The following is a 22707-nucleotide window of genomic DNA, read 5'->3' as shown; positions in this document are numbered from 1 at the left end:
TTTCAGTCCCACAGGTCACCTTCACAGGCTAAGAGAAAAGGGCTCCCTGGTCCCAAAGTTTCCCAGGAACCTAGGAACGGAGGGAAGACAGCATTATGGGTTCTCTAGCAACAAGAGGAGGCAAAGAACGTAGGACGAAAACCTAGGCCAGGGACCCAGAGCCTGAAGCTATTCTCACTGCCCCGACAGGCCATGCCCTACACAAACTAACACACCATCTCACCAAATCCCCCGCTCTAAGGAGCCAGGCACTATCACCACCCCCATTTCACAGATGAGGAGATTGAGGCTGGGAGAAGTGAGGTGAGCTGCCTGAGATCACACAGCCAGAGATGGCAGAGCTGGGCACTAAGCCAAAAGACTCCAGAGCCAGAGCATTCCCCCAGCACACTGAGTACTCCCCAGTAAGCACTGCAGCGGGGCTGTGGTCCTGAGGGCCACATGGGCGGGAGGAGGCGAGAGCCTGTACAGAACCTGGAACGCCTGCTGCGGTGGGAGTTTAAATTAGCTGACCCTTCACCTCCAGCTGAAGATTCTGGGATTCCGGGATTGTAGGAGCTAAGAAGGCGAAAAGGGAAAAAACTGGTAGGAAGATGTTTTCTGAAGCCCCGCCCCCCCCACCCCCGCCCCCACCCCCAGTCCCAGGACAAACAGCAGCGACAGCCACCATTTACCAAGTACCCACTGCGTGCCAGGAGTACGCACAGTCCTTGTCCACGCATCACTTCTAAGCCCCTCACAACCCCACATGGAAGATGCTATTCCCATTTTATAGGTGGGAAAACTGAAGCCCAGAGAGGTAAAAATCACCCACCCATGAACACTGAGCTGGAAATGAAACAGATAAAACTACTTTAAGAGAATAATTTAGCTATAACTAGTAACATTCATAGAAATATATTCTGGAAACCCTCAAGTACACCAGGATAGTACAGACAAATGCGCAAAATAACACTTGTAAGAGCAAACAACCAAAAATTGTCTCCATCAACAGAAGAGTGGGTAAATAAGTTGTGGTATTGTCATAAAATGGAATAGAGCAGTGAAAATGAACTACCTTAGGCTTCAAGGATAAAAATGGACGGATCTCATAAAAACATTGATTGAAAAAAGCAAACTCAGAAGAAAACATATGGAACAATATTATTTATGTAAAGTTTGAAAACATGCTAAACAATACTATATGTTGCTTAGGGATACATATATAAGTGAAAAACTCTCAGATTCCAGATAAAGTTTCCCTCTGATGGGAAGATGAGGTTACTGCCAAAGGAGACACCTAGAGGGATTTAACAATGTGGACAAGGTTTTGTTTGGAAAGCTGGATAGTGGGTACACTTTTACTTATTTTAAATATTAATTTTTAAACTACAAACAAAGGAAGTTGACACTGTTTTTTTTTAAAAAAAGTTAAACTAAGAAAAAAATCATCTCATCAGGATGGGCTTTTTTTTTTTTTTGGCTGTGTCTCGAGGCTTGCAGGATCTTAGTTCCCCAACCAGGGATCGAACCCACGACTACAGCAGTGGAAGCGCTGAGTCCTAACTACTAGGCCGCCAGGGAAGTCCCAGCATGGGCATTTTGAGACTCTAGGTATCCCTTTGGTTTTGAACCAACCAGGAAGAGAGCTGTTTATACTGTCAGTCTTTTCAGAGTCATTCGCTAACATAAAATATATTTCAGAGACCACCTTTTAAGAAAACAAAGTGATACCATACAATGTGTCTGCCAGCCATTAAGCCGCCTGCTTCACCAAAACTCAGGTCTGGTCTTCTCCCCGCTTTGTCGCATGACCCCTGGGATGGGCTGAACCCCTCCCTGACTCTCCACTGCTCTTCTGACTTCCAAGGTCCTTCCTGTGCCACCAGGCCCACTTCAACAACGAAGACAGCACTCGTCTACCAGATGCCCAGCATTTCACATGAATGATTTCAGCAAATCTTTCTAGGGCCCCCTCAGGTCAGCCAGGCACCAAGAATATTTCCTTTTTACAGACAGGAGTCTGCGGTGCTAGGGGGCCAGGGCTCCGAGTGAGCGCTGGGTAGGGGTGCGGCTAGGACCACAGCTCACCTCTTTGCAGTGCTGTTCCCTCAGCAGTTCTCGGAGGGTGCGGTTGGTCTCCTCAAATGTGCTCAGCTTCTGCAGGAGAAGTTCCTTCTGCCTTGTTAGGGTGTTGATGTCCGTGCAGGTCATTTGTTTCTCCTGGAAGACAGCAGGCAGTCTTGCCAGGCATGGGTGGAGAAGGGAAGAGCTGGCACAGGGAGTCCCCATGGGGTGCTTAAGAGGTATTGGTGCCAGGCAGCCCGGGCAAGAAGAGCTGGGCAAAGGCAGCCTTCCCGGAGGAGGCAGACCTGGAAGGATGGGCAGGTTCTGAGCCTGCTGAGAATACCAGGTGGGGAAAAGGGCTGGAGAGCTCAGTGTGGGCGAGTGCAGTTAGGGCGGGCTTCTTGGACAAGGTGCGCTTCCTGGACGACGACATTTGGTGGCTGATACTGGCAGGAATCAGACACGTGCCTTGACTCACCGTGATCCCAGGAGACCGACGATGACATATCAGAGGCCCTGGCTACCAAAGGTCAGCCTCGAAGGTCAGGCCCCAGAAGTGAGAAGAGGGGTGGGGGCCGAGGAGTTAAGTGTGCCCTGCTCTGGCCTGAAGATGTCATAAAGTCAGCATGACGACTGCATAAAGACCCCGCCACGGTGTGCAGCTGCCCCCGCTCTGGGCCCGGCCCCGGCACTGGGCGGTTGGGCTGGCCACCTACCGTCTTCAGTTTCCCGATGGTATCCTTCAGGGCCATGACTTGTTTGGCCGCGGCAGCCCCATCCATTTCAGCCTCCATCAGCTTGGACATGAGGCACTCCTTCTCCTGCTGGAGGTGTTTCTTCTGAAGCCTGGGCCCAGAAAGAATAGGGCTCTGTGAGCCCTCCCAGGCCCCTGCCCACCCAGAGCTCCGAGGCTCACCTCACAATGCCCTGTGAGGCTCATCTCCTGGACAGGGAACAGTGGGGGAGGGGGCAGAGATGGCCCTTCTGGCCTGAGTGGCCTTCTGGAAGGACACCTGGTCACCAGAGCAGGGCCTCCACACGGGGGGACACTGTGCCACCTGCTTGTCTCTCAGACAGAAACCAGTGTCACCTGGTCCCCCAGCCACTGCCATGGCCACCTAACTACCATCTTCAGATCCGCTTTTGAGCCCTCCCCTCCACTCTCCCCATTGGAGCCAAGTCTGGTCACACCACTTCCTGCTTCGAAAACCCTTCTGTGGCTCCCAACCGCCCTCGATGCAAACGCCCCGAAGTGGCCACCAAGAGCCGGCCCCTGCCAACCTCCGTGGCCCCCCTTCCCCTCGGCCCACCCTCTCCCCTTGCTCTGCCCTGCTTTTCATTTCTCAGTCGCAAACTCCTCCCGCCCTGGGGCCTTCCTGCAAGATGTTCCTGCTACCTGGCGTGTTTTCCTCCCCCACACTCACCTGCCTAGCCCCTGGCCATCCTGCCGGACTCCCGTTGTTTCCAGAAAGGCCTCCCTGATGCCCTCCCCCGGAACTCTGCGGGGCCCTCTTCCCTGACCGGGAATCATGAGTGCGTTAGTGACTCTGTTGAACACTGTAACCCGGGCTAGGCTGGTGCTCGGGCAGCCCCGCAAGAGGGAAGGTGCCCAGGGCAGCGCCGCCTTACATGGTGAAGTCTTTCTCCTCCTTGATGCGCTCGATGCTGTGCCGCAGCACCGTGTTCTCGTGCTCGGTCTCGGCCAGCTCTTGGGCCACCTCCTCCAGCTCCTCCTTGCGTTCCTCCAGGAATCTTTTGGCCATCTGGCGTTCTCCCTTCTGCATCTTGACCTGTGCAGGGGCATGCAGGCAGGGGCCACTGAGGGGAGGAGCTCCTCTCCACCTCATCTCAAGGCCCGCTGCTTTGGACAAAGCGAGGGGCACCTCCGATTGAGCGCTCCATACTACTGAGGCCCTTTGGGCGCAAGCTCAGTCAATCGTCACAAAGACTCTGGACAGACACGATTCCTCTCATTTCCTCATCACTGAGGAAAGGGAGCAAAGGGAGCCTGAGTGACTTTCCGGTTGGGGACAGAGCCAGGATACAAACGGTTGTTCAGCTGGCACACCACGGGAGAAGAGATGTCACAAAAAGGCCCCTGCCCCTCGGGCTGTGGAGAAAGGCGGGCCTGTTGCCAGGCAGCCACCAGCCACAGGTTCTCCAAGAGGGCCCTGGGCCCCGGTCGCAGGGGAGGACTAAAGACACAGGCCCCGTCAGCAGCAGCAATGAGGATTCCACGGCAGCTCCACCGACTTCTTAGTTGGGGGCCTTGGACTTCCAGGTTGTTTCCAATTTCATTGCCACGTCCCACCCAAAGACACAGCCCAGCAACTGAGGACAAACTTCCTCTGCCTGTTTGGGGCATTGTTTTCTGGTTTTTTTTTTTTAACTTTTGTATAAAATGGAAAACAGAGGCCCCAGTGTCCCAGTCACTTCATCTCCAAGACAGGGACAATAATACCACCGGCTTCGTTTACCGTAGTAAAAAATCAAGCCAGGCCATCCATACAGAGCACCAGGCAAGGTCAGGGCCAGGCCTGGGCTAAGTGCTTGATGGAAAGGGATCCCAGGTTGCCCCGACTACCTCCCCAGGGGCACCTGAAACCCTGGGAGGCCTGCAGAGGCAGGTGGAAGGAGGTGTCCACCAGGAACTCACCTGGCAGTCCCAAGTGTCCTCGGGACACTGGCCAGCCCAGCCCCCTACCCCCCTCACCTCAGACTTGAGACAACCAACCGCGTTCATTAGACTGTCAATCTTCTTATCATGACGGTTCATTTTACAGCGACCCGAGTCGTCATCTTCAGTAGAGAGGTCACTTAACCGCATCACTGAGACCAGCTTTTCTGAAGATGGTGGCGTGATCTCCAGGCAGTGAGGTGGATTCTGATGTAGAGGAGGGAGACACACATGAACTCATAAGGCAGAACTGCAACCATTGGTCCCACCATCCCTGGCTGTCCACTGAGCAGGAAGAGCTAAAACTGCTAAAGGGAAAAACCACAGAGACCCCAAGGGGAAGGGCACACCGACCTTCTTGGTGGAACACTGCCTCATTACCTACCCTTGTTTTTTTTTTTTGCTGTGGCCTCTCCCGCCACGGAGCACAGGCTCCGGATGCGCAGGCTCAGCAGCCACGGCTCACAGGCCCAGCTGCTCCACGGCATGTGGGATCCTCCCGGACCGGGGCACGAACCCGTGTCCCCTGGATCGGGCGGACCCGCAACCACTGCGCCACCAAGGAAGCCCCCTACCCTTGTTTAAATGTTGTTTCTGAAGCTCTTCTAACATAGAAATAAAAAGCGTGTGTTACACAACTACTGAAGCCTGCATGCCTACAGCCCGTGGTCCGCAACAAGAGAAGCCACCGCAATGAGAAGCCCGCGCACTGCAACGAAGAGCAGGAGCTACTCTTCACTGCGGTGTGCAGGCTTCTCATTGCGGTGGCTTCTCTTGTTGTGGAGCATGGGCTCTAGGCGCGTGGGCTTCAGCAATTGCGGCACACGGGCTCAGTAGCTGTGGCTCGCAGGCTCCAGAGCACAGGCTCAGTAGTTGTGGCGCATGGGTTTAGTTGCTCCACAGCATGTGGGATCTTCCCAGACCGGGGCTCAAACCCGTGTCCCCTGAATTGGCAGGTCGATTCTTAACCACTGCACCACCAGGGACGTCCCCAGTGTCAAGTTTAAAATGAAGGATATAACAAATGGGCAAAAACTGTGATTCCCAAAGTTGGCAAAAGTTGGGGGCAGTAAATATTTTCATACACCTAGGGTAGACATGAAATGTGTCAAAAGTCTTTTAAATGAATATGAATACATGATAGTGGATAGTTGCAAAGGCAAACAAATCTTCTATAACAGGTATTTTAAGGACAAGTGGAGAAATTTAAATATTAACCAGATGTTATATGATTAAGAAATTAAGTTTAAAAAACAATGAAGTTTTTAGGACTAATCACTGTTATTTTGGTTATGGAGAAAATGTTATTAGAAACGCATACTGAATTATTTAGGGTTAAAATGGTATTTCTGGAAAATATTTACCTAAACACAACAGCATAAAAAAATATTTTTTAAAATGCATGTGCCCCTCAGAGAAGTTTATGCAAAGCTGTATAATACTTTCAAGACTTCAAAAAGATATTCTAATCTGGGGGCGAGTGTTTCCATGTTTTTGTTGTTGTTGTTTTTTTAACTGTCTTTTAATTAATTAACTTATTTATTTGGTTGCACCGGGTCTTAGGTGCAGCAGGCGGGCTCCTTTGTTGTGGCAGGCAGGCTCCTTAGTTGCAGCTCACAGGCTCCTGAGTTGTGGCATGTGAACTCTTAGTTGTGGCACGCATGTGGCATCTAGTTCCCTGACCAGGGATCAAACCGAGGCCCCCTGCATTTGCAGTGCAGAGTCTTATCCACTGCACCACCAGGTAAGTCCCTCCATGGGATTTTGGTATATTGAATTTGACTCTCTCATTCTATACATTTATTCCGTTGTATTAAGTAATTGCTATTTCTCATTGTTTGCACCATTTTTTCCTTCTCGTAAGCTGAGGTGGCTAAATTTCTGTGCTAATTTCCAGGGAAAGATGATGGCTATCAGGAATAAAAGGAAGTGTTTTATTTTTTCAATTTTTATTTTTTTAACATCTTTATTGGAGTATAATTGCGTTACCATGGTGTGTTAGTTTCTGCTTTATAACAAAGTGAATCAGCTATACATATACATATATCCCCATATCTCCTCCCTCTTGCGTCTCCCTCCCACCCTCCCCATCCCACCCATCTAGGTGGTCACAAAGCACTGAGCTGATCTCCCTGTGATACATGGCTGCTTCCCACTAGCTATCTATTTTACATTCAGTAGTATATATAAGTCCATGCCACTCTCTCACTTCGTCCCAGCTTACCCTTCCCCCTCCCAAAGGAAGTGTTTTATAAGGGTCTAAACTGTTATGTCAAACAAGTAGGACTCATAGGGTGCAATTTTAAAAATGTATGTGCCCTTTGTCCCAGCAATTCTATTTTTGAGGGATTTATCAAGAATATCTAAGAATGTGAATTAATATTTAAATTCAAGCCTAGGATATAGATAAATATACAGCAAGATAGTATTGGTTAAATACTTAACAGTACACAAAGGTACACACAATGGAATAATGCCTTAAAAAATAATATGCGATATAAATATAGTCAAAATATGTGGAAAAAAGAACATTACAACAATAAGTAAAATATAATCCCATTGTTACAAAAATCAAAAGAACGAGTCTATTCACAAGAAGAGATCCAGAAGTCTTGCACCTAGAAGTTACATGGGTCTCTTCTCAGGGTGGTGGAATTACAGGTGGTTTTTACTTTCTTCCTTGTGCTGATTTAGATTTTCTAATTTTTTCTAATTTTCAACAATGACTGTGCATTGCTTTTATAAGAAAGAGTTATTTTAATATATAAAAGAAGGACAAGAGGAAAATGTATAGACAGTATGATTACAATTTGAAAAAAAAACTCCACATGGGAAAAAGTGATAATAAATGTACCGAAATATTAATAGTTTTAGGGTGGCAGTGCCACTCTTGGGGGTGGCAGTGACAAAACAGGACCAGAGAGGAGCTTCTGGGGAAGCTGGTGATGTTGTTTCTTGAGCTGGGTCTTTGTAAAAATTCATCAACACGCTTCTGATGCATGTACTATCCTGCACTTTCCAATGAAAAGGTTTTAAAACTTAACAGCAGCCAAATTAGAGTAGTAGAATTACAGTGATTGTCTAGTTTTCTGTATTTTCAGCTTTCTGTCATAAAAATAGATGACTTACTTAGTAATAGGGTAGAGAAAAAACCCAGACCTGCTTTCTCCCAAAGATCTTATCTTGTGTACCAGGAGGGGTTTTAAAAATGAAACACGGGGACTTCCCTGGTGGCACAGTGGTTAAGAATCCGCCTGCCAATGCAGGGGACACGGGTTCGAGCTCTGCTCCAGGAAAATCCCACATGCCGCGGAGCAACTAAGCCCGTGCGCCACAACTACTGAGCCTGCACTCTAGAGCCCGCGAGCCACAACTACTGAGCCCACGTGCCTAGAGCCCGTGCTCCGCAATAAGAGAAGTCACCGCAATGAGAAGCCCATGCACCGCAACGAAGAGTAGCCCCCACCTGCTTGTCTCTCAGACAGAAACCAGTGTCACCTGGTCCCCCAGCCACTGCCATGGCCACCTAACTACCATCTTCAGATCCGCTTTTGAGCCCTCCCCTCCACTCTCCCCATTGGAGCCAAGTCTGGTCACACCACTTCCTGCTTCGAAAACCCTTCTGTGGCTCCCAACCGCCCTCGATGCAAACGCCCCGAAGTGGCCACCAAGAGCCGGCCCCTGCCAACCTCCGTGGCCCCCCTTCCCCTCGGCCCACCCTCTCCCCTTGCTCTGCCCTGCTTTTCATTTCTCAGTCGCAAACTCCTCCCGCCCTGGGGCCTTCCTGCAAGATGTTCCTGCTACCTGGCGTGTTTTCCTCCCCCACACTCACCTGCCTAGCCCCTGGCCATCCTGCCGGACTCCCGTTGTTTCCAGAAAGGCCTCCCTGATGCCCTCCCCCGGAACTCTGCGGGGCCCTCTTCCCTGACCGGGAATCATGAGTGCGTTAGTGACTCTGTTGAACACTGTAACCCGGGCTAGGCTGGTGCTCGGGCAGCCCCGCAAGAGGGAAGGTGCCCAGGGCAGCGCCGCCTTACATGGTGAAGTCTTTCTCCTCCTTGATGCGCTCGATGCTGTGCCGCAGCACCGTGTTCTCGTGCTCGGTCTCGGCCAGCTCTTGGGCCACCTCCTCCAGCTCCTCCTTGCGTTCCTCCAGGAATCTTTTGGCCATCTGGCGTTCTCCCTTCTGCATCTTGACCTGTGCAGGGGCATGCAGGCAGGGGCCACTGAGGGGAGGAGCTCCTCTCCACCTCATCTCAAGGCCCGCTGCTTTGGACAAAGCGAGGGGCACCTCCGATTGAGCGCTCCATACTACTGAGGCCCTTTGGGCGCAAGCTCAGTCAATCGTCACAAAGACTCTGGACAGACACGATTCCTCTCATTTCCTCATCACTGAGGAAAGGGAGCAAAGGGAGCCTGAGTGACTTTCCGGTTGGGGACAGAGCCAGGATACAAACGGTTGTTCAGCTGGCACACCACGGGAGAAGAGATGTCACAAAAAGGCCCCTGCCCCTCGGGCTGTGGAGAAAGGCGGGCCTGTTGCCAGGCAGCCACCAGCCACAGGTTCTCCAAGAGGGCCCTGGGCCCCGGTCGCAGGGGAGGACTAAAGACACAGGCCCCGTCAGCAGCAGCAATGAGGATTCCACGGCAGCTCCACCGACTTCTTAGTTGGGGGCCTTGGACTTCCAGGTTGTTTCCAATTTCATTGCCACGTCCCACCCAAAGACACAGCCCAGCAACTGAGGACAAACTTCCTCTGCCTGTTTGGGGCATTGTTTTCTGGTTTTTTTTTTTTAACTTTTGTATAAAATGGAAAACAGAGGCCCCAGTGTCCCAGTCACTTCATCTCCAAGACAGGGACAATAATACCACCGGCTTCGTTTACCGTAGTAAAAAATCAAGCCAGGCCATCCATACAGAGCACCAGGCAAGGTCAGGGCCAGGCCTGGGCTAAGTGCTTGATGGAAAGGGATCCCAGGTTGCCCCGACTACCTCCCCAGGGGCACCTGAAACCCTGGGAGGCCTGCAGAGGCAGGTGGAAGGAGGTGTCCACCAGGAACTCACCTGGCAGTCCCAAGTGTCCTCGGGACACTGGCCAGCCCAGCCCCCTACCCCCCTCACCTCAGACTTGAGACAACCAACCGCGTTCATTAGACTGTCAATCTTCTTATCATGACGGTTCATTTTACAGCGACCCGAGTCGTCATCTTCAGTAGAGAGGTCACTTAACCGCATCACTGAGACCAGCTTTTCTGAAGATGGTGGCGTGATCTCCAGGCAGTGAGGTGGATTCTGATGTAGAGGAGGGAGACACACATGAACTCATAAGGCAGAACTGCAACCATTGGTCCCACCATCCCTGGCTGTCCACTGAGCAGGAAGAGCTAAAACTGCTAAAGGGAAAAACCACAGAGACCCCAAGGGGAAGGGCACACCGACCTTCTTGGTGGAACACTGCCTCATTACCTACCCTTGTTTTTTTTTTTTTTTTGTCTTTTTTTTCTTTGCGGTATGCGAGCCTTTCACTGCTGTGGCCTCTCCCGCCACGGAGCACAGGCTCCGGATGCGCAGGCTCAGCAGCCACGGCTCACAGGCCCAGCTGCTCCACGGCATGTGGGATCCTCCCGGACCGGGGCACGAACCCGTGTCCCCTGGATCGGGCGGACCCGCAACCACTGCGCCACCAAGGAAGCCCCCTACCCTTGTTTAAATGTTGTTTCTGAAGCTCTTCTAACATAGAAATAAAAAGCGTGTGTTACACAACTACTGAAGCCTGCATGCCTACAGCCCGTGGTCCGCAACAAGAGAAGCCACCGCAATGAGAAGCCCGCGCACTGCAACGAAGAGCAGGAGCTACTCTTCACTGCGGTGTGCAGGCTTCTCATTGCGGTGGCTTCTCTTGTTGTGGAGCATGGGCTCTAGGCGCGTGGGCTTCAGCAATTGCGGCACACGGGCTCAGTAGCTGTGGCTCGCAGGCTCCAGAGCACAGGCTCAGTAGTTGTGGCGCATGGGTTTAGTTGCTCCACAGCATGTGGGATCTTCCCAGACCGGGGCTCAAACCCGTGTCCCCTGAATTGGCAGGTCGATTCTTAACCACTGCACCACCAGGGACGTCCCCAGTGTCAAGTTTAAAATGAAGGATATAACAAATGGGCAAAAACTGTGATTCCCAAAGTTGGCAAAAGTTGGGGGCAGTAAATATTTTCATACACCTAGGGTAGACATGAAATGTGTCAAAAGTCTTTTAAATGAATATGAATACATGATAGTGGATAGTTGCAAAGGCAAACAAATCTTCTATAACAGGTATTTTAAGGACAAGTGGAGAAATTTAAATATTAACCAGATGTTATATGATTAAGAAATTAAGTTTAAAAAACAATGAAGTTTTTAGGACTAATCACTGTTATTTTGGTTATGGAGAAAATGTTATTAGAAACGCATACTGAATTATTTAGGGTTAAAATGGTATTTCTGGAAAATATTTACCTAAACACAACAGCATAAAAAAATATTTTTTAAAATGCATGTGCCCCTCAGAGAAGTTTATGCAAAGCTGTATAATACTTTCAAGACTTCAAAAAGATATTCTAATCTGGGGGCGAGTGTTTCCATGTTTTTGTTGTTGTTGTTTTTTTAACTGTCTTTTAATTAATTAACTTATTTATTTGGTTGCACCGGGTCTTAGGTGCAGCAGGCGGGCTCCTTTGTTGTGGCAGGCAGGCTCCTTAGTTGCAGCTCACAGGCTCCTGAGTTGTGGCATGTGAACTCTTAGTTGTGGCACGCATGTGGCATCTAGTTCCCTGACCAGGGATCAAACCGAGGCCCCCTGCATTTGCAGTGCAGAGTCTTATCCACTGCACCACCAGGTAAGTCCCTCCATGGGATTTTGGTATATTGAATTTGACTCTCTCATTCTATACATTTATTCCGTTGTATTAAGTAATTGCTATTTCTCATTGTTTGCACCATTTTTTCCTTCTCGTAAGCTGAGGTGGCTAAATTTCTGTGCTAATTTCCAGGGAAAGATGATGGCTATCAGGAATAAAAGGAAGTGTTTTATTTTTTCAATTTTTATTTTTTTAACATCTTTATTGGAGTATAATTGCGTTACCATGGTGTGTTAGTTTCTGCTTTATAACAAAGTGAATCAGCTATACATATACATATATCCCCATATCTCCTCCCTCTTGCGTCTCCCTCCCACCCTCCCCATCCCACCCATCTAGGTGGTCACAAAGCACTGAGCTGATCTCCCTGTGATACATGGCTGCTTCCCACTAGCTATCTATTTTACATTCAGTAGTATATATAAGTCCATGCCACTCTCTCACTTCGTCCCAGCTTACCCTTCCCCCTCCCAAAGGAAGTGTTTTATAAGGGTCTAAACTGTTATGTCAAACAAGTAGGACTCATAGGGTGCAATTTTAAAAATGTATGTGCCCTTTGTCCCAGCAATTCTATTTTTGAGGGATTTATCAAGAATATCTAAGAATGTGAATTAATATTTAAATTCAAGCCTAGGATATAGATAAATATACAGCAAGATAGTATTGGTTAAATACTTAACAGTACACAAAGGTACACACAATGGAATAATGCCTTAAAAAATAATATGCGATATAAATATAGTCAAAATATGTGGAAAAAAGAACATTACAACAATAAGTAAAATATAATCCCATTGTTACAAAAATCAAAAGAACGAGTCTATTCACAAGAAGAGATCCAGAAGTCTTGCACCTAGAAGTTACATGGGTCTCTTCTCAGGGTGGTGGAATTACAGGTGGTTTTTACTTTCTTCCTTGTGCTGATTTAGATTTTCTAATTTTTTCTAATTTTCAACAATGACTGTGCATTGCTTTTATAAGAAAGAGTTATTTTAATATATAAAAGAAGGACAAGAGGAAAATGTATAGACAGTATGATTACAATTTGAAAAAAAAACTCCACATGGGAAAAAGTGATAATAAATGTACCGAAATATTAATAGTTTTAGGGTGGCAGTGCCACTCTTGGGGGTGGCAGTGACAAAACAGGACCAGAGAGGAGCTTCTGGGGAAGCTGGTGATGTTGTTTCTTGAGCTGGGTCTTTGTAAAAATTCATCAACACGCTTCTGATGCATGTACTATCCTGCACTTTCCAATGAAAAGGTTTTAAAACTTAACAGCAGCCAAATTAGAGTAGTAGAATTACAGTGATTGTCTAGTTTTCTGTATTTTCAGCTTTCTGTCATAAAAATAGATGACTTACTTAGTAATAGGGTAGAGAAAAAACCCAGACCTGCTTTCTCCCAAAGATCTTATCTTGTGTACCAGGAGGGGTTTTAAAAATGAAACACGGGGACTTCCCTGGTGGCACAGTGGTTAAGAATCCGCCTGCCAATGCAGGGGACACGGGTTCGAGCTCTGCTCCAGGAAAATCCCACATGCCGCGGAGCAACTAAGCCCGTGCGCCACAACTACTGAGCCTGCACTCTAGAGCCCGCGAGCCACAACTACTGAGCCCACGTGCCTAGAGCCCGTGCTCCGCAATAAGAGAAGTCACCGCAATGAGAAGCCCATGCACCGCAACGAAGAGTAGCCCCCACTCGCCACAACTAGAGAAAGCCCGCGCTTAGCAACGAAGACTCAACACAGCCAAAAATTAATTAATTAATTAATTTAAAAAAAAAAAGAAAGAAAAGAAACATGAATCCCCACAAGCACATAGCAGCTTCCGGGGGCCACGTCCAGCTCCACCACAAACTTTTCCTCCTGTGGTCTTTTCTCTCTTGTCCATAATGGTAAGGGCAGGCTGGGGCCTCCCAGGAACATGGAAGGCCACTGAAAAATGGAAAGGGGCTGAACCAAGAGGACAGCATGAAAGACAGCTACTGCTTGAGAGATGGTAAGTCACATCTCTGGGCCCCTCCGTTTCTAGGATTCTGTGGCCCCAGGACTGGAAGGGGCACTGAGCTTTCCAGGGGGGACCATAGTCCTAGCAACCCATGTCAACAGGAAGTCCATTTCCATAGCGGCTTGACTTTGATATATAATTTGAGAACTACTAAGTCTCTTCATTAAAAAAAAAAGAAAAACAGCATTTTAAATAAAATATTGTATGTTTGTTATAAAGAAATTCAAGCAAACCATGAAAAGATAAAGCATTAAAGCCTCCCACCCCAGAGGTAATCACTGCTTACCACTTCTTATATTTCCTCCCCGAAACAGGTTTCCACATATAAACATATCCATAACACACAGACACACAGATGCACTTTTCTGCACAAATAGGGCCAAACTCTCCGTGCTGTGCCACTTGGTGCTTCATTATCATGTAGAAATATCTACCTCAATCTTCTAGTGGTTGCATGGCATTCCACTGTATGGATGCATCATAATTTAACCAATACCCTCCTGACAGACATTTAGGTTGCTTCTAATTTTTCTCTATTGCAAACAATGCTTTAGTAAGCATCCTGATACACACACAGATCCCTGTACTCTTGTGTGACTTTTAGCATCAATTCCCAAGTGTAGAACTATAGAATCCATGTTTGGATGGATGCTGCCAAACTGCCTCCAGAACGGCTGAATCAGTTTCACAATCCACTCAAAACTGTCCAGGGGGGCTTCCTTGGTGGCGCAGTGGTTAAGAATCCGCCTGCCAATGCAGGGGACACGGGTTCGGGCCCTGGTCCAGGAAGATCCCACATGCCGCAGAGCAACGAAGCCTGTGCGCCACAACTACTGAGCCTGTGCTCTAGAGCCCGCGAGCCCCAACTACTGAAACCCGTGCGCCACAACTACTGAAGCCCGTGTGCCTACAGCCCGTGATCTGCAACAAGAGAAGCCACTGCAATGAGAAGCCCGTGTACCGCAACGAAGATCCAATGCAACCAAAAATAAATAAATAAAACAAATAAATTAAAATATATATATTAAACAAACAAACAAAAAAACTGTCCAGGGACTTCCCTGGTGGTCCAGTGGTTAAGACTCCGCGCTTCCACTGCAGGGGGCACAGATTCGATCCCTGGTCGGGGAATTAAGATCCCACATGCCACGCTGCACGGCCCAAAAAAAAAACACAAACAAAAAACCATCTAAAAAGAGTCATTGATACCTCCCATATGCTTGCCAACACAAGATATTCATAATCTTTTCAACTTTTTTCCATTCAATAAAAATGATAGCTTGTTTTTTCTAAAATGTAGTTGTTTCTAATTTACATTTCACTGATTATTAGTGAGGTACACATAGGAAAAAAAATCTAAAAAGCATTTTAATTCCAATCTTCCTTGCACTTTATATAGAGAGATATGTCAGAACACTTTTCATTTATTCCCTAGAATACCAAACTCCCTTTGCCTCTTAGGGATAACATGGTAAATCAGGGAGTCAAGAGAGTGAAGTATGACTCTAAACTTCAGAGTAATTACTATTATTTCTAATTTTAAAAGTAATAAGCTCTCAGAAAGAGAATCTTTCAAAATAGATCAGGGGCTTCCCTGGTGGCGCAGTGGTTGAGAGTCCGCCTGCCGATGCAGGGGACACGGGTTCATGCCCTGGTCCGGGAAGATCCCACATGCCGCGGGGCGGCTGAGCCTGTGAGCCATGGCCGCTGAGCCTGCGCGTCCGGAGCCTGTGCTCCACAACGGGGGAGGCCACAACAGGGAGAGACCCGCGTACCGCAAAAAAAAAAAAAAAAGAAAAAAAAAAAGGACAACAGTTCTCTTGGAACCTTGGCAACCCACACGGAAGGCAGTTATTCCTCAGGAGATTATTCCAGTTGTTTTGATGACATCTTTGGAATATGTGCACGGTCTCTTATGGGGGTGACCGTAAAAGTGAAGATGCTTTCTTGAATATGTACGTTCTGGTATATATTTTAAAATTATGCTTCGGCACTAGCAAAGTTACATGGGGCAAGACATGTAGCTCCTCACATACAAACCAGAGAGCCTACGAGTGCCGCCTCTAGAATGAGGCATCCCTGAGTCCTAACTCCACCTCTGCTACTCTCTCTGTGAGACTTCACCTCTCTGAGCCTTGTTTTCCTCATCTGCACCTTGGGAGAGCGGGACCTACCGCATTGCAGTGTTGGCAGGACTCAAGAAGATTCCCACACTTTCAGGGTTTAGCAAGGCGCTCAGTAAGCGGGACCTACTGGGATGTCTCTGAGAGCTCCCGCCAACCCTGAACCATACAGAGTGTGAGGCCTGCTAGAACCCGACCAGTTGGAGAAGAAAAGCCTGAACGAGAATGAGCCTACCTCCCACTTGCATCCCACATGCCGGGTGGATGATTTTCCAGGGGGCATCCAAGGTACCTTGGTTTTCACCCGGACACTCCGCCGCACGTTCACGGTGTCCCCTTTCATTCCATGCTTATGAGATTTCTGTGGAAAGGGACAAACCCAGGGTCACTTCCCCAGGCAGCTGGCCATGGCATCACTCTGGTGGCATCTGCTTCCAACTCTGCTGGGGAGCCGCTTCTGACTAAGGCTACTGCTGCCACTTCCAGGTGACCGTCCTACCTTCTAACCAGGCAACTGAGCTCTGAAAGCGAATGTGTCTGTCTCTCAAATCTCTGGAGTTAGAAGTGTGAGGAGGCCCAGCTGGGAGGTGTCGCCTTGCTCCACAGCCTTGGCCTTGCCCCCCTGGCATGCTCCTACCTGGCTGTTGGTCGCTGATGCTTTCGGGAGTTTTTTTATGTGGACGTGGACAGGGTGTTCTCATCCCACGTGAACATGTAAGGGTCCTTCATGGTTCGCTTCTGGCAGGTGGGGGAGGACAACACAAAAAAGGTTGATCTGTGGATGAGTAAACTGGGCGTGAAAAACTGAGCTCACAGCCTCTGGGGGCCACTGAAAGCCTAGCCACCAAGCGAGCAGGACAGCAACCAGCACTACTGGCATGCGGGCAGGAAGCAAGGCGGGCGTGCCATTCAGCAGGCTCCTGCAGAGATCCCAGCTGAAGACCACCGGGGAGATGCAGGTCCATTCAAGAGAAGGGTCTGTGAGACCCACAAGTTCTACAAAAGAGCCCAAACCCAGGCCCCGGGGTCCTCAGAGCTGCATCTCTTTCCAAGCCTGCTGGAATGCACAACTCCTCCTGAGATTCAGCGCAGCACAGATGGAAAGCAGGTGAGTCCTCCTACACCGGAATCTGAATGGGGCATGCGGATTAGTACGAGACACGCACAGAACGGTTACGGTGCAAAATACTTCAAGCAGCAGGTAGATAAAAGACGGTGAAGACAGAAAGCTGGAGGAAATGCCGAGATGAGAAGGTTGTATGGATTCTAAAGGCCACTTATGCAGGGCTAAACACATACCCCTCGCCTACCACCAGCTCCCGTCAATCCCCATTTTTTTTTTTTTTTTTTTTTTTTTTTACTTTTTTCTTTTTTCCTTCTTGTCATTTTTTTGGAAATTCTGTTTTCAGATTTTTGAAGTTTGTCTGGAAGGATGAGGTTAACACAACCTCCTCACACCTGGCGGCCTTGCCACAGGCAAAACCAAATCCAATCAATCAGCAGGCTATGCATGAAGGCACCTAACAGAGCACCTGGCCACCGGGCTGCCAGCAGAAGCGTTTCTTCTGGCGGGGCCACAGACCACGGGGCTGCTCCGCGCACATGTCACCTACCGTCACAGTCACACTGGGTGAGCCACAAGGTGTCCTCAAGACCTTTTTCTGCTTGAGACTCGTTACTCTGTTCTTCTCACACGATGGAAACCTGTACCCAGGCACAAGAAGCAGATTATAAGCAGAAAATTAGGGGTCTTCTATTTCTTAGATCTCCCAAAGTTATATACTACATATGGTGTCTAACGAGTCCACAGCTAGGAGAACCAGTGTGGAATCATTTGGCTCCCTTTACACAAGCACCAAACTCTCATGGTGTGCCTGGCAGGGGGATGGAAGCAGGGGGTGATGGGCATTTGCAGGGCTGGCCTTTTAACCTGCCATCGCATCACACGTATTGTGACCTTTTACTGAAAAGCCCAGCTGTCATCCTGTCTGTCAGGAGACAAAAAAAGCAGGCAGCACGTGGGCAACAGCCAACATGCTAGTCTGGCGGAGGGCGAAAGTGCCCAGGACACTAGCTGGAGCAATGCTCAGTGAATGACTGCCATGAAAAGACAGAGGCATAAGCTCAGGAACAAGGTCTCTGTGACTCAGTTTCATAAAATTAATAGTCAAATATTCAAATAAGAGGATGAAAAATGACCATTTCCCAAAATATTCCACTTGCTACCCTTTAAGCACCTAAGAGGCAGGGTTATTTTTGCTTTTACGGATTTTTTTTTAATACCACGTGTAATTCATCTTATACATTAAACAGCCCCATCACCAAATTTGCAAATAAAGCAAAAGTTTAATCTCCAAAATCTGGCAGCAGTCAATCCAAGAATTCCAGGACGGGAAGGGACTTGGAAAGTACATTTGATCCATCCCACTGCCTGATGACAGCCCCCAAAATATGACCTTGCCCTCGCCCTCCATTATTTTGGAAAAAATAATGCAACATAAAAATTCTTTAGCACTTTAGCATACATCTTGCTGTATGTATATCACACCTTGATATAAAAGAAAAAAATTTTTTGAGTCCTACTAATCATTTAGCCAAGGAATACCAAATCTGTGCAGATGGGTTTTTTTTTTCCTTCCTCACTTAGAACATTTCTGTTTATTTGAAGCCAATAGATTTGGGAAAGCTCTCACCCTCAGCGGGTTTTCCATCAAACTACCTGGATTCCACCAACATCTAACTGCCGCGTCCACCTCTTACGTGGTTGTTATTTATTTACACCTAGCCTCCTTTCAAAAAGGATCTGAACCTAGTACTCCAATGACAACGATGGTGATCCTGTTTGCTACCAGGAACTGGGGCACCTGAGGAGGGAGGGCCAGAGGGAGGCAGAGCTGGAATTACATGCGTGCATTTTCCTCTTTCCTCTTAAAAATTATTTTTAAATGTTTTGGTCCAGGCTTTCAGTACACAGAACAGAGAGCTGAAAAGAGAATCCTCCAGTGAGCCTGGCCTGGGAGCCCCTGCCCGCTTTTCCCTGCCCCATGGCGGAGGCGCCCCCCACAATGGCAGTACCTGGGGGAGCCGCCTGAGGATGACGCAGACATGGTTAGGCATCAAAGCCGCAAAGGTGGGCAATTGGGTCAGCAGGCTCTGCTCAGGGGGACCCAGAGGGGCGTGTCAGTGAGAATCTCAGGGGCCGGGCATCAAACGTCCTGAGGGGAGGAGATTGTAAGCTTTGGGGGTGACAGTTGGATGAAAACTTGGGAGGTGCTCCTCTGCTGTCCAAGTCGCACAGCAACTAACTGTCCTACCAAAGTGGGGGGAGATAGGAGAGGCTGAGCGACCCGGTGGGCGGGGCGGTGAGAGCTCCCCTCCCCAGGGAGGGCCAGGGGGCGGAACTTCGAAGTAAAGGACCACCACACCCAGGCCCCAAGGGGGAGGGAAGGTGGGTGGCCACCAGGGGGGAAACCTGAGATGCTGGCTCGCGTGCGAAGAGGGCGGGAGAGAAGCGCTAGGCTCCAAGTGGGCCCCAAAGGGCCGGAACCTGCGTAGGGAGCGGGAGGGATATTCGGGGCGGAGCCAGGGCAACTGTCTCCTAGGAGAAGGGCGTTCCCGGCAGAATAGACACCCGAGAAGACCAATAGTATTTGAAGGAGGAATGAGCGGAGGCTTCAGGGGAAAAGGGGCGCTAAGCAGCGAGTGAGTGCCCCGACGGCAGAGGGAAAATCCTCCAGGGCGAAGAAGCGGCCGCTGAGATTTAGTATCCGAGTTAGAGCGGGTTCGACGTCGGGTTGTGCAGGGAGCGCGGCGGGATCCCCGGGAGGCCTGCTGGACAGGTGAACCCACCCAACGGGATAGGGCGGCCCGGAGGCGGTTCCCGGGGACTGCGCTGCCTACGAGGAGCCGGCAAATAACTGCCGGGCCGAGGCCCTCAGGGTGGGCAAGGCGGACGGGGCGACGCCCACCGGCGGGCAAGAGGGCGCGGGGCCAGTCTCTGTCGGCGGAAAGAAGGGACGACCACCCACCAGCGGGCAGGAGGGGACCAGTTTCTGCCCAAAGAGAGAAGGCCGAAGCCCGGAGGGAGCAGAACCTTGCCGGTGGCCAGGTGAGGAAAGGCCCGCCCGTTAGCGGGAGGAGGAGAAGGCCCGCGCCGGTGGGCGGGGCGGGGGGCGAGATTCTGACGGGAACTGGACGAGCGCGCCGGAGGGTGCCGGCGGGGGCGGACCGGGGGGGCAGCGGGACCCGGCGACCTACGAGGAGCCGGCAAATAACTGCCGGGCCGAGGCCCTCAGGGTGGGCAAGGCGGACGGGGCGACGCCCACCGGCGGGCAAGAGGGCGCGGGGCCAGTCTCTGTCGGCGGAAAGAAGGGACGACCACCCACCAGCGGGCAGGAGGGGACCAGTTTCTGCCCAAAGAGAGAAGGCCGAAGCCCGGAGGGAGCAGAACCTTGCCGGTGGCCAGGTGAGGAAAGGCCCGCCCGTTAGCGGGAGGAGGAGAAGGCCCGCGCCGGTGGGCGGGGCGGGGGGCGAGATTCTGACGGGAACTGGACGAGCGCGCCGGAGGGTGCCGGCGGGGGCGGCCCGGGGGGGCAGCGGGACCCGGCGACCTCGGTGGGGGCCACCCCGCCCGTGGGGACCAGGCCCGGCGGCCGCCGCGGGACGCCCCGGAGCGCCCTGGCTCCCGCCTGCCGGCGGCCTCTCACCAGGAGCGACACGGCTGCGCCCAGAAACGCCTCCTTATGAAGTCGTTGAAGTCGGAGGCCAGGGTCTTGCCATGGAGACGCCGCGGCGGATTCAATCCAGCTCTGGCAGCGACTCCTCCCCGCTTTCTCCTCCTTTTCCGACAACCGGTCGGCAGCTCGCCCATTGGCCAGTTCAAACCCCCCCGGGAGCCTCTCGGGTTTCGCCATTTAGGCCCAGCCCCTGGCGTCACAGAGATGCCCCGCCCCACCAGAAGCTCCTCCCTCTTCCGGGCCACGCGTAGCGTCGCCAGGGAGACGCGCGACGCCACTGTCGGGCCTGGCCCGGGCTTGCGTCGCCCGGGCTTGCCTCCCCATTCAAGACCTAGCTTTCCCCCCTCCGCCATTTTTACCCTGCCTTCAGCCCTCATCGGTTCCCCTAACTCAGAGGAGCGCCCAACTTCTAGCCTACTCCCTCTGATACATATTAGGCCACTGGGCTCAGGGGTCAGGAAACATGTTACTGTCCGGAGCTGCGCGCTGCTTCTGGAAATACAGCCCTGTCTCTCCTCCCCTGTTGGTGCAGAGATGGAGCCCGCTTCTGCACACCACGCAGACTCTCTCCCCCTCCCACATCGCCTGTCTTTGTCCAGGGGGGAGGAAGTGTCCGCGTTCCCCTTGCTCCTCACTGCCCTCCTGCACACCGTATGCTGCTGTGTGTACACACCTACTCTGTTGAAGTTCTCGCTGAGTCTCCATCTTCTCAACTATGTTTCACTGTCAGCCAATCATGGGGGGCTGTCACGTGGCTCACGCAGCCGCCCTGGATTCTGGGAGACTTTAACATCCTCAGGGCCATCCTGGCCTCAGTTCCTTGACATCCTCATCTCCATGACCTTCCCTCCACCTCAGCCATGTACTCCCAGGGTCACACAACTGGTCCACCTGAAATCTTAAGTTCCAGCTCCCCCCTCTCCAAACAGAATTCATTCTTCTGCCTTCCCGCCTACTGTCTAATGCTTATGGCGTTCATTCCTCAGTGTTAGGGAGCCCTCCACTACCTTGCCCCATTCATTTTCTCCCTGTTGAAGAAATGATGGATCCCCAATCCCTATTGTAATCCAACCACCTGAGTCTCTGCAAAGATCAAATGCACAAATCATTTCCTCCACCCTCAGCTGAGCCCTCACCACTGCCCAGCAATGGTTTAATTTATCCCTGGACCCCCTCCGCCTCCCCACGTTGGCTTTTTATTTATCTGTCTATCTATTTATTTATGTATTTTTGGCTGAGTTGGGTCTTTGTTGCTGTGCGTGGGTTTTCTCTAGTTGCTGTGAGTAGGGGCTGCTCTTTTTTGTGGTGCGCGGGCTTCTCACTGCAGTGGCTTCTCTTGTTGCGGAGCACGGGCTCGAGGCGCAAAGGCTTCAGTAGTTGTGGCTCGTGGGTTGTAGAGCGCAGGCTCAGTAGTTGTGGCGCACGGGCTTAGTTGCTTCGCGGCATGTGGGATCTTCCCGGACCAGGGCTTGAACCCGTGTCCCCTGCATTGGCAGGCAGATTCTTAACGACTGTGCCACCAGGGAAGCCCGCCACGTTGGCTTTTCCAAATCTTTGCTTCTTCCCCATCCCATATGACAACTCTCCTTTTTCATACAGAAACATAAATTCATCCAGTGGAATTCTCTCCACCTTCTCCCACCTTCCCTCACCTTTAACTTCCCCCACCTTATCCCCCCCACTTCAGAAGTGATGTCCTTTTTGCTGCCCAAGATAACCTTCTTGTTTCCAGGCCTAGGTCAAACATCTCTGTAAAACATCTCTTGCCAGCCCCAACGCAGAGTTGTTGATCATTTCTCAGTGCTCCCACATTCAATGAACCAACATTTATTATGTCCCTACTGTGTGCTAAGCCCAGGGTGAGGGACACCAAACCAACACATCCCACTCAGTCTTCAAGGAGTACACAGCCAACCCCTCTGACGTGACCAAATGAAATGATTAAAGCTTTCCCCTCCCCACCCACTGAAGGATTTTGCCTCTGTGGTTTTGTCCCCTACCCACCATCTGAGGAGGGTTTTTCTCTGCCAGTGCAGTTCTTCGCGGCTTTTGTGATGGAGAATCTGAGAATGGACAGGACTGAGATGTCACCACCCTCAACACACACACACATACACACACATGCATACACTGGAAGCGAGTGACAGGAAGGAGGAGGGGGAAAATCTTAGAGACAGGCAACAGGGAGGAAGGGGTGCTGAAGACAGGGGCACAGGGACACCTCTA

At 50.5% G+C, this 22707-nt stretch overlaps 1 protein-coding gene across 9 annotated transcripts in view; it reads right to left on the bottom strand.

Moving 5' to 3' along the window:
• The window catches only part of ODF2 (outer dense fiber of sperm tails 2), a 36535-nt gene extending 15310 nt beyond the window's left edge, over positions 1 to 21225 (bottom strand). The window contains exons 1-8 of one of the 9 annotated variants that reach the window (XM_007471774.1): positions 20452 to 20701; positions 18821 to 19055; positions 17359 to 17449; positions 15981 to 16106; positions 9845 to 10015; positions 8761 to 8921; positions 2763 to 2892; positions 2071 to 2202 (exon numbers count right to left, since the gene is read on the bottom strand). In XM_007471774.1, coding sequence (XP_007471836.1) covers positions 2071 to 2202; positions 2763 to 2892; positions 8761 to 8921; positions 9845 to 10015; positions 15981 to 16106; positions 17359 to 17449; positions 18821 to 18852 — 843 coding nt within the window. In that variant the 5' untranslated portion in view covers positions 18853 to 19055; positions 20452 to 20701. Of the gene's footprint in view, positions 1 to 2070; positions 2203 to 2762; positions 2893 to 8760; positions 8922 to 9844; positions 10016 to 15980; positions 16107 to 16382; positions 16521 to 17358; positions 17450 to 18820; positions 19056 to 20130; positions 20184 to 20451; positions 20702 to 21154 lie in introns of those variants that run through there. The other 8 variants (XM_007471777.1, XM_007471778.1, XM_007471775.1 and 5 more) reach the window with 8 other exon arrangements.
• Between the last annotated feature and the right edge of the window lie 1482 nt (positions 21226 to 22707).

Source organism: Lipotes vexillifer, unplaced genomic scaffold (genome assembly GCF_000442215.2).
Source record: "Lipotes vexillifer unplaced genomic scaffold, Lipotes_vexillifer_v1.1 scaffold98, whole genome shotgun sequence".
Taxonomy (NCBI): Eukaryota; Metazoa; Chordata; class Mammalia; order Artiodactyla; family Lipotidae; genus Lipotes; species Lipotes vexillifer.
Note: the sequence above shows the minus strand (reverse complement) of the source record. Positions and strands in the feature narration are given on the sequence as shown.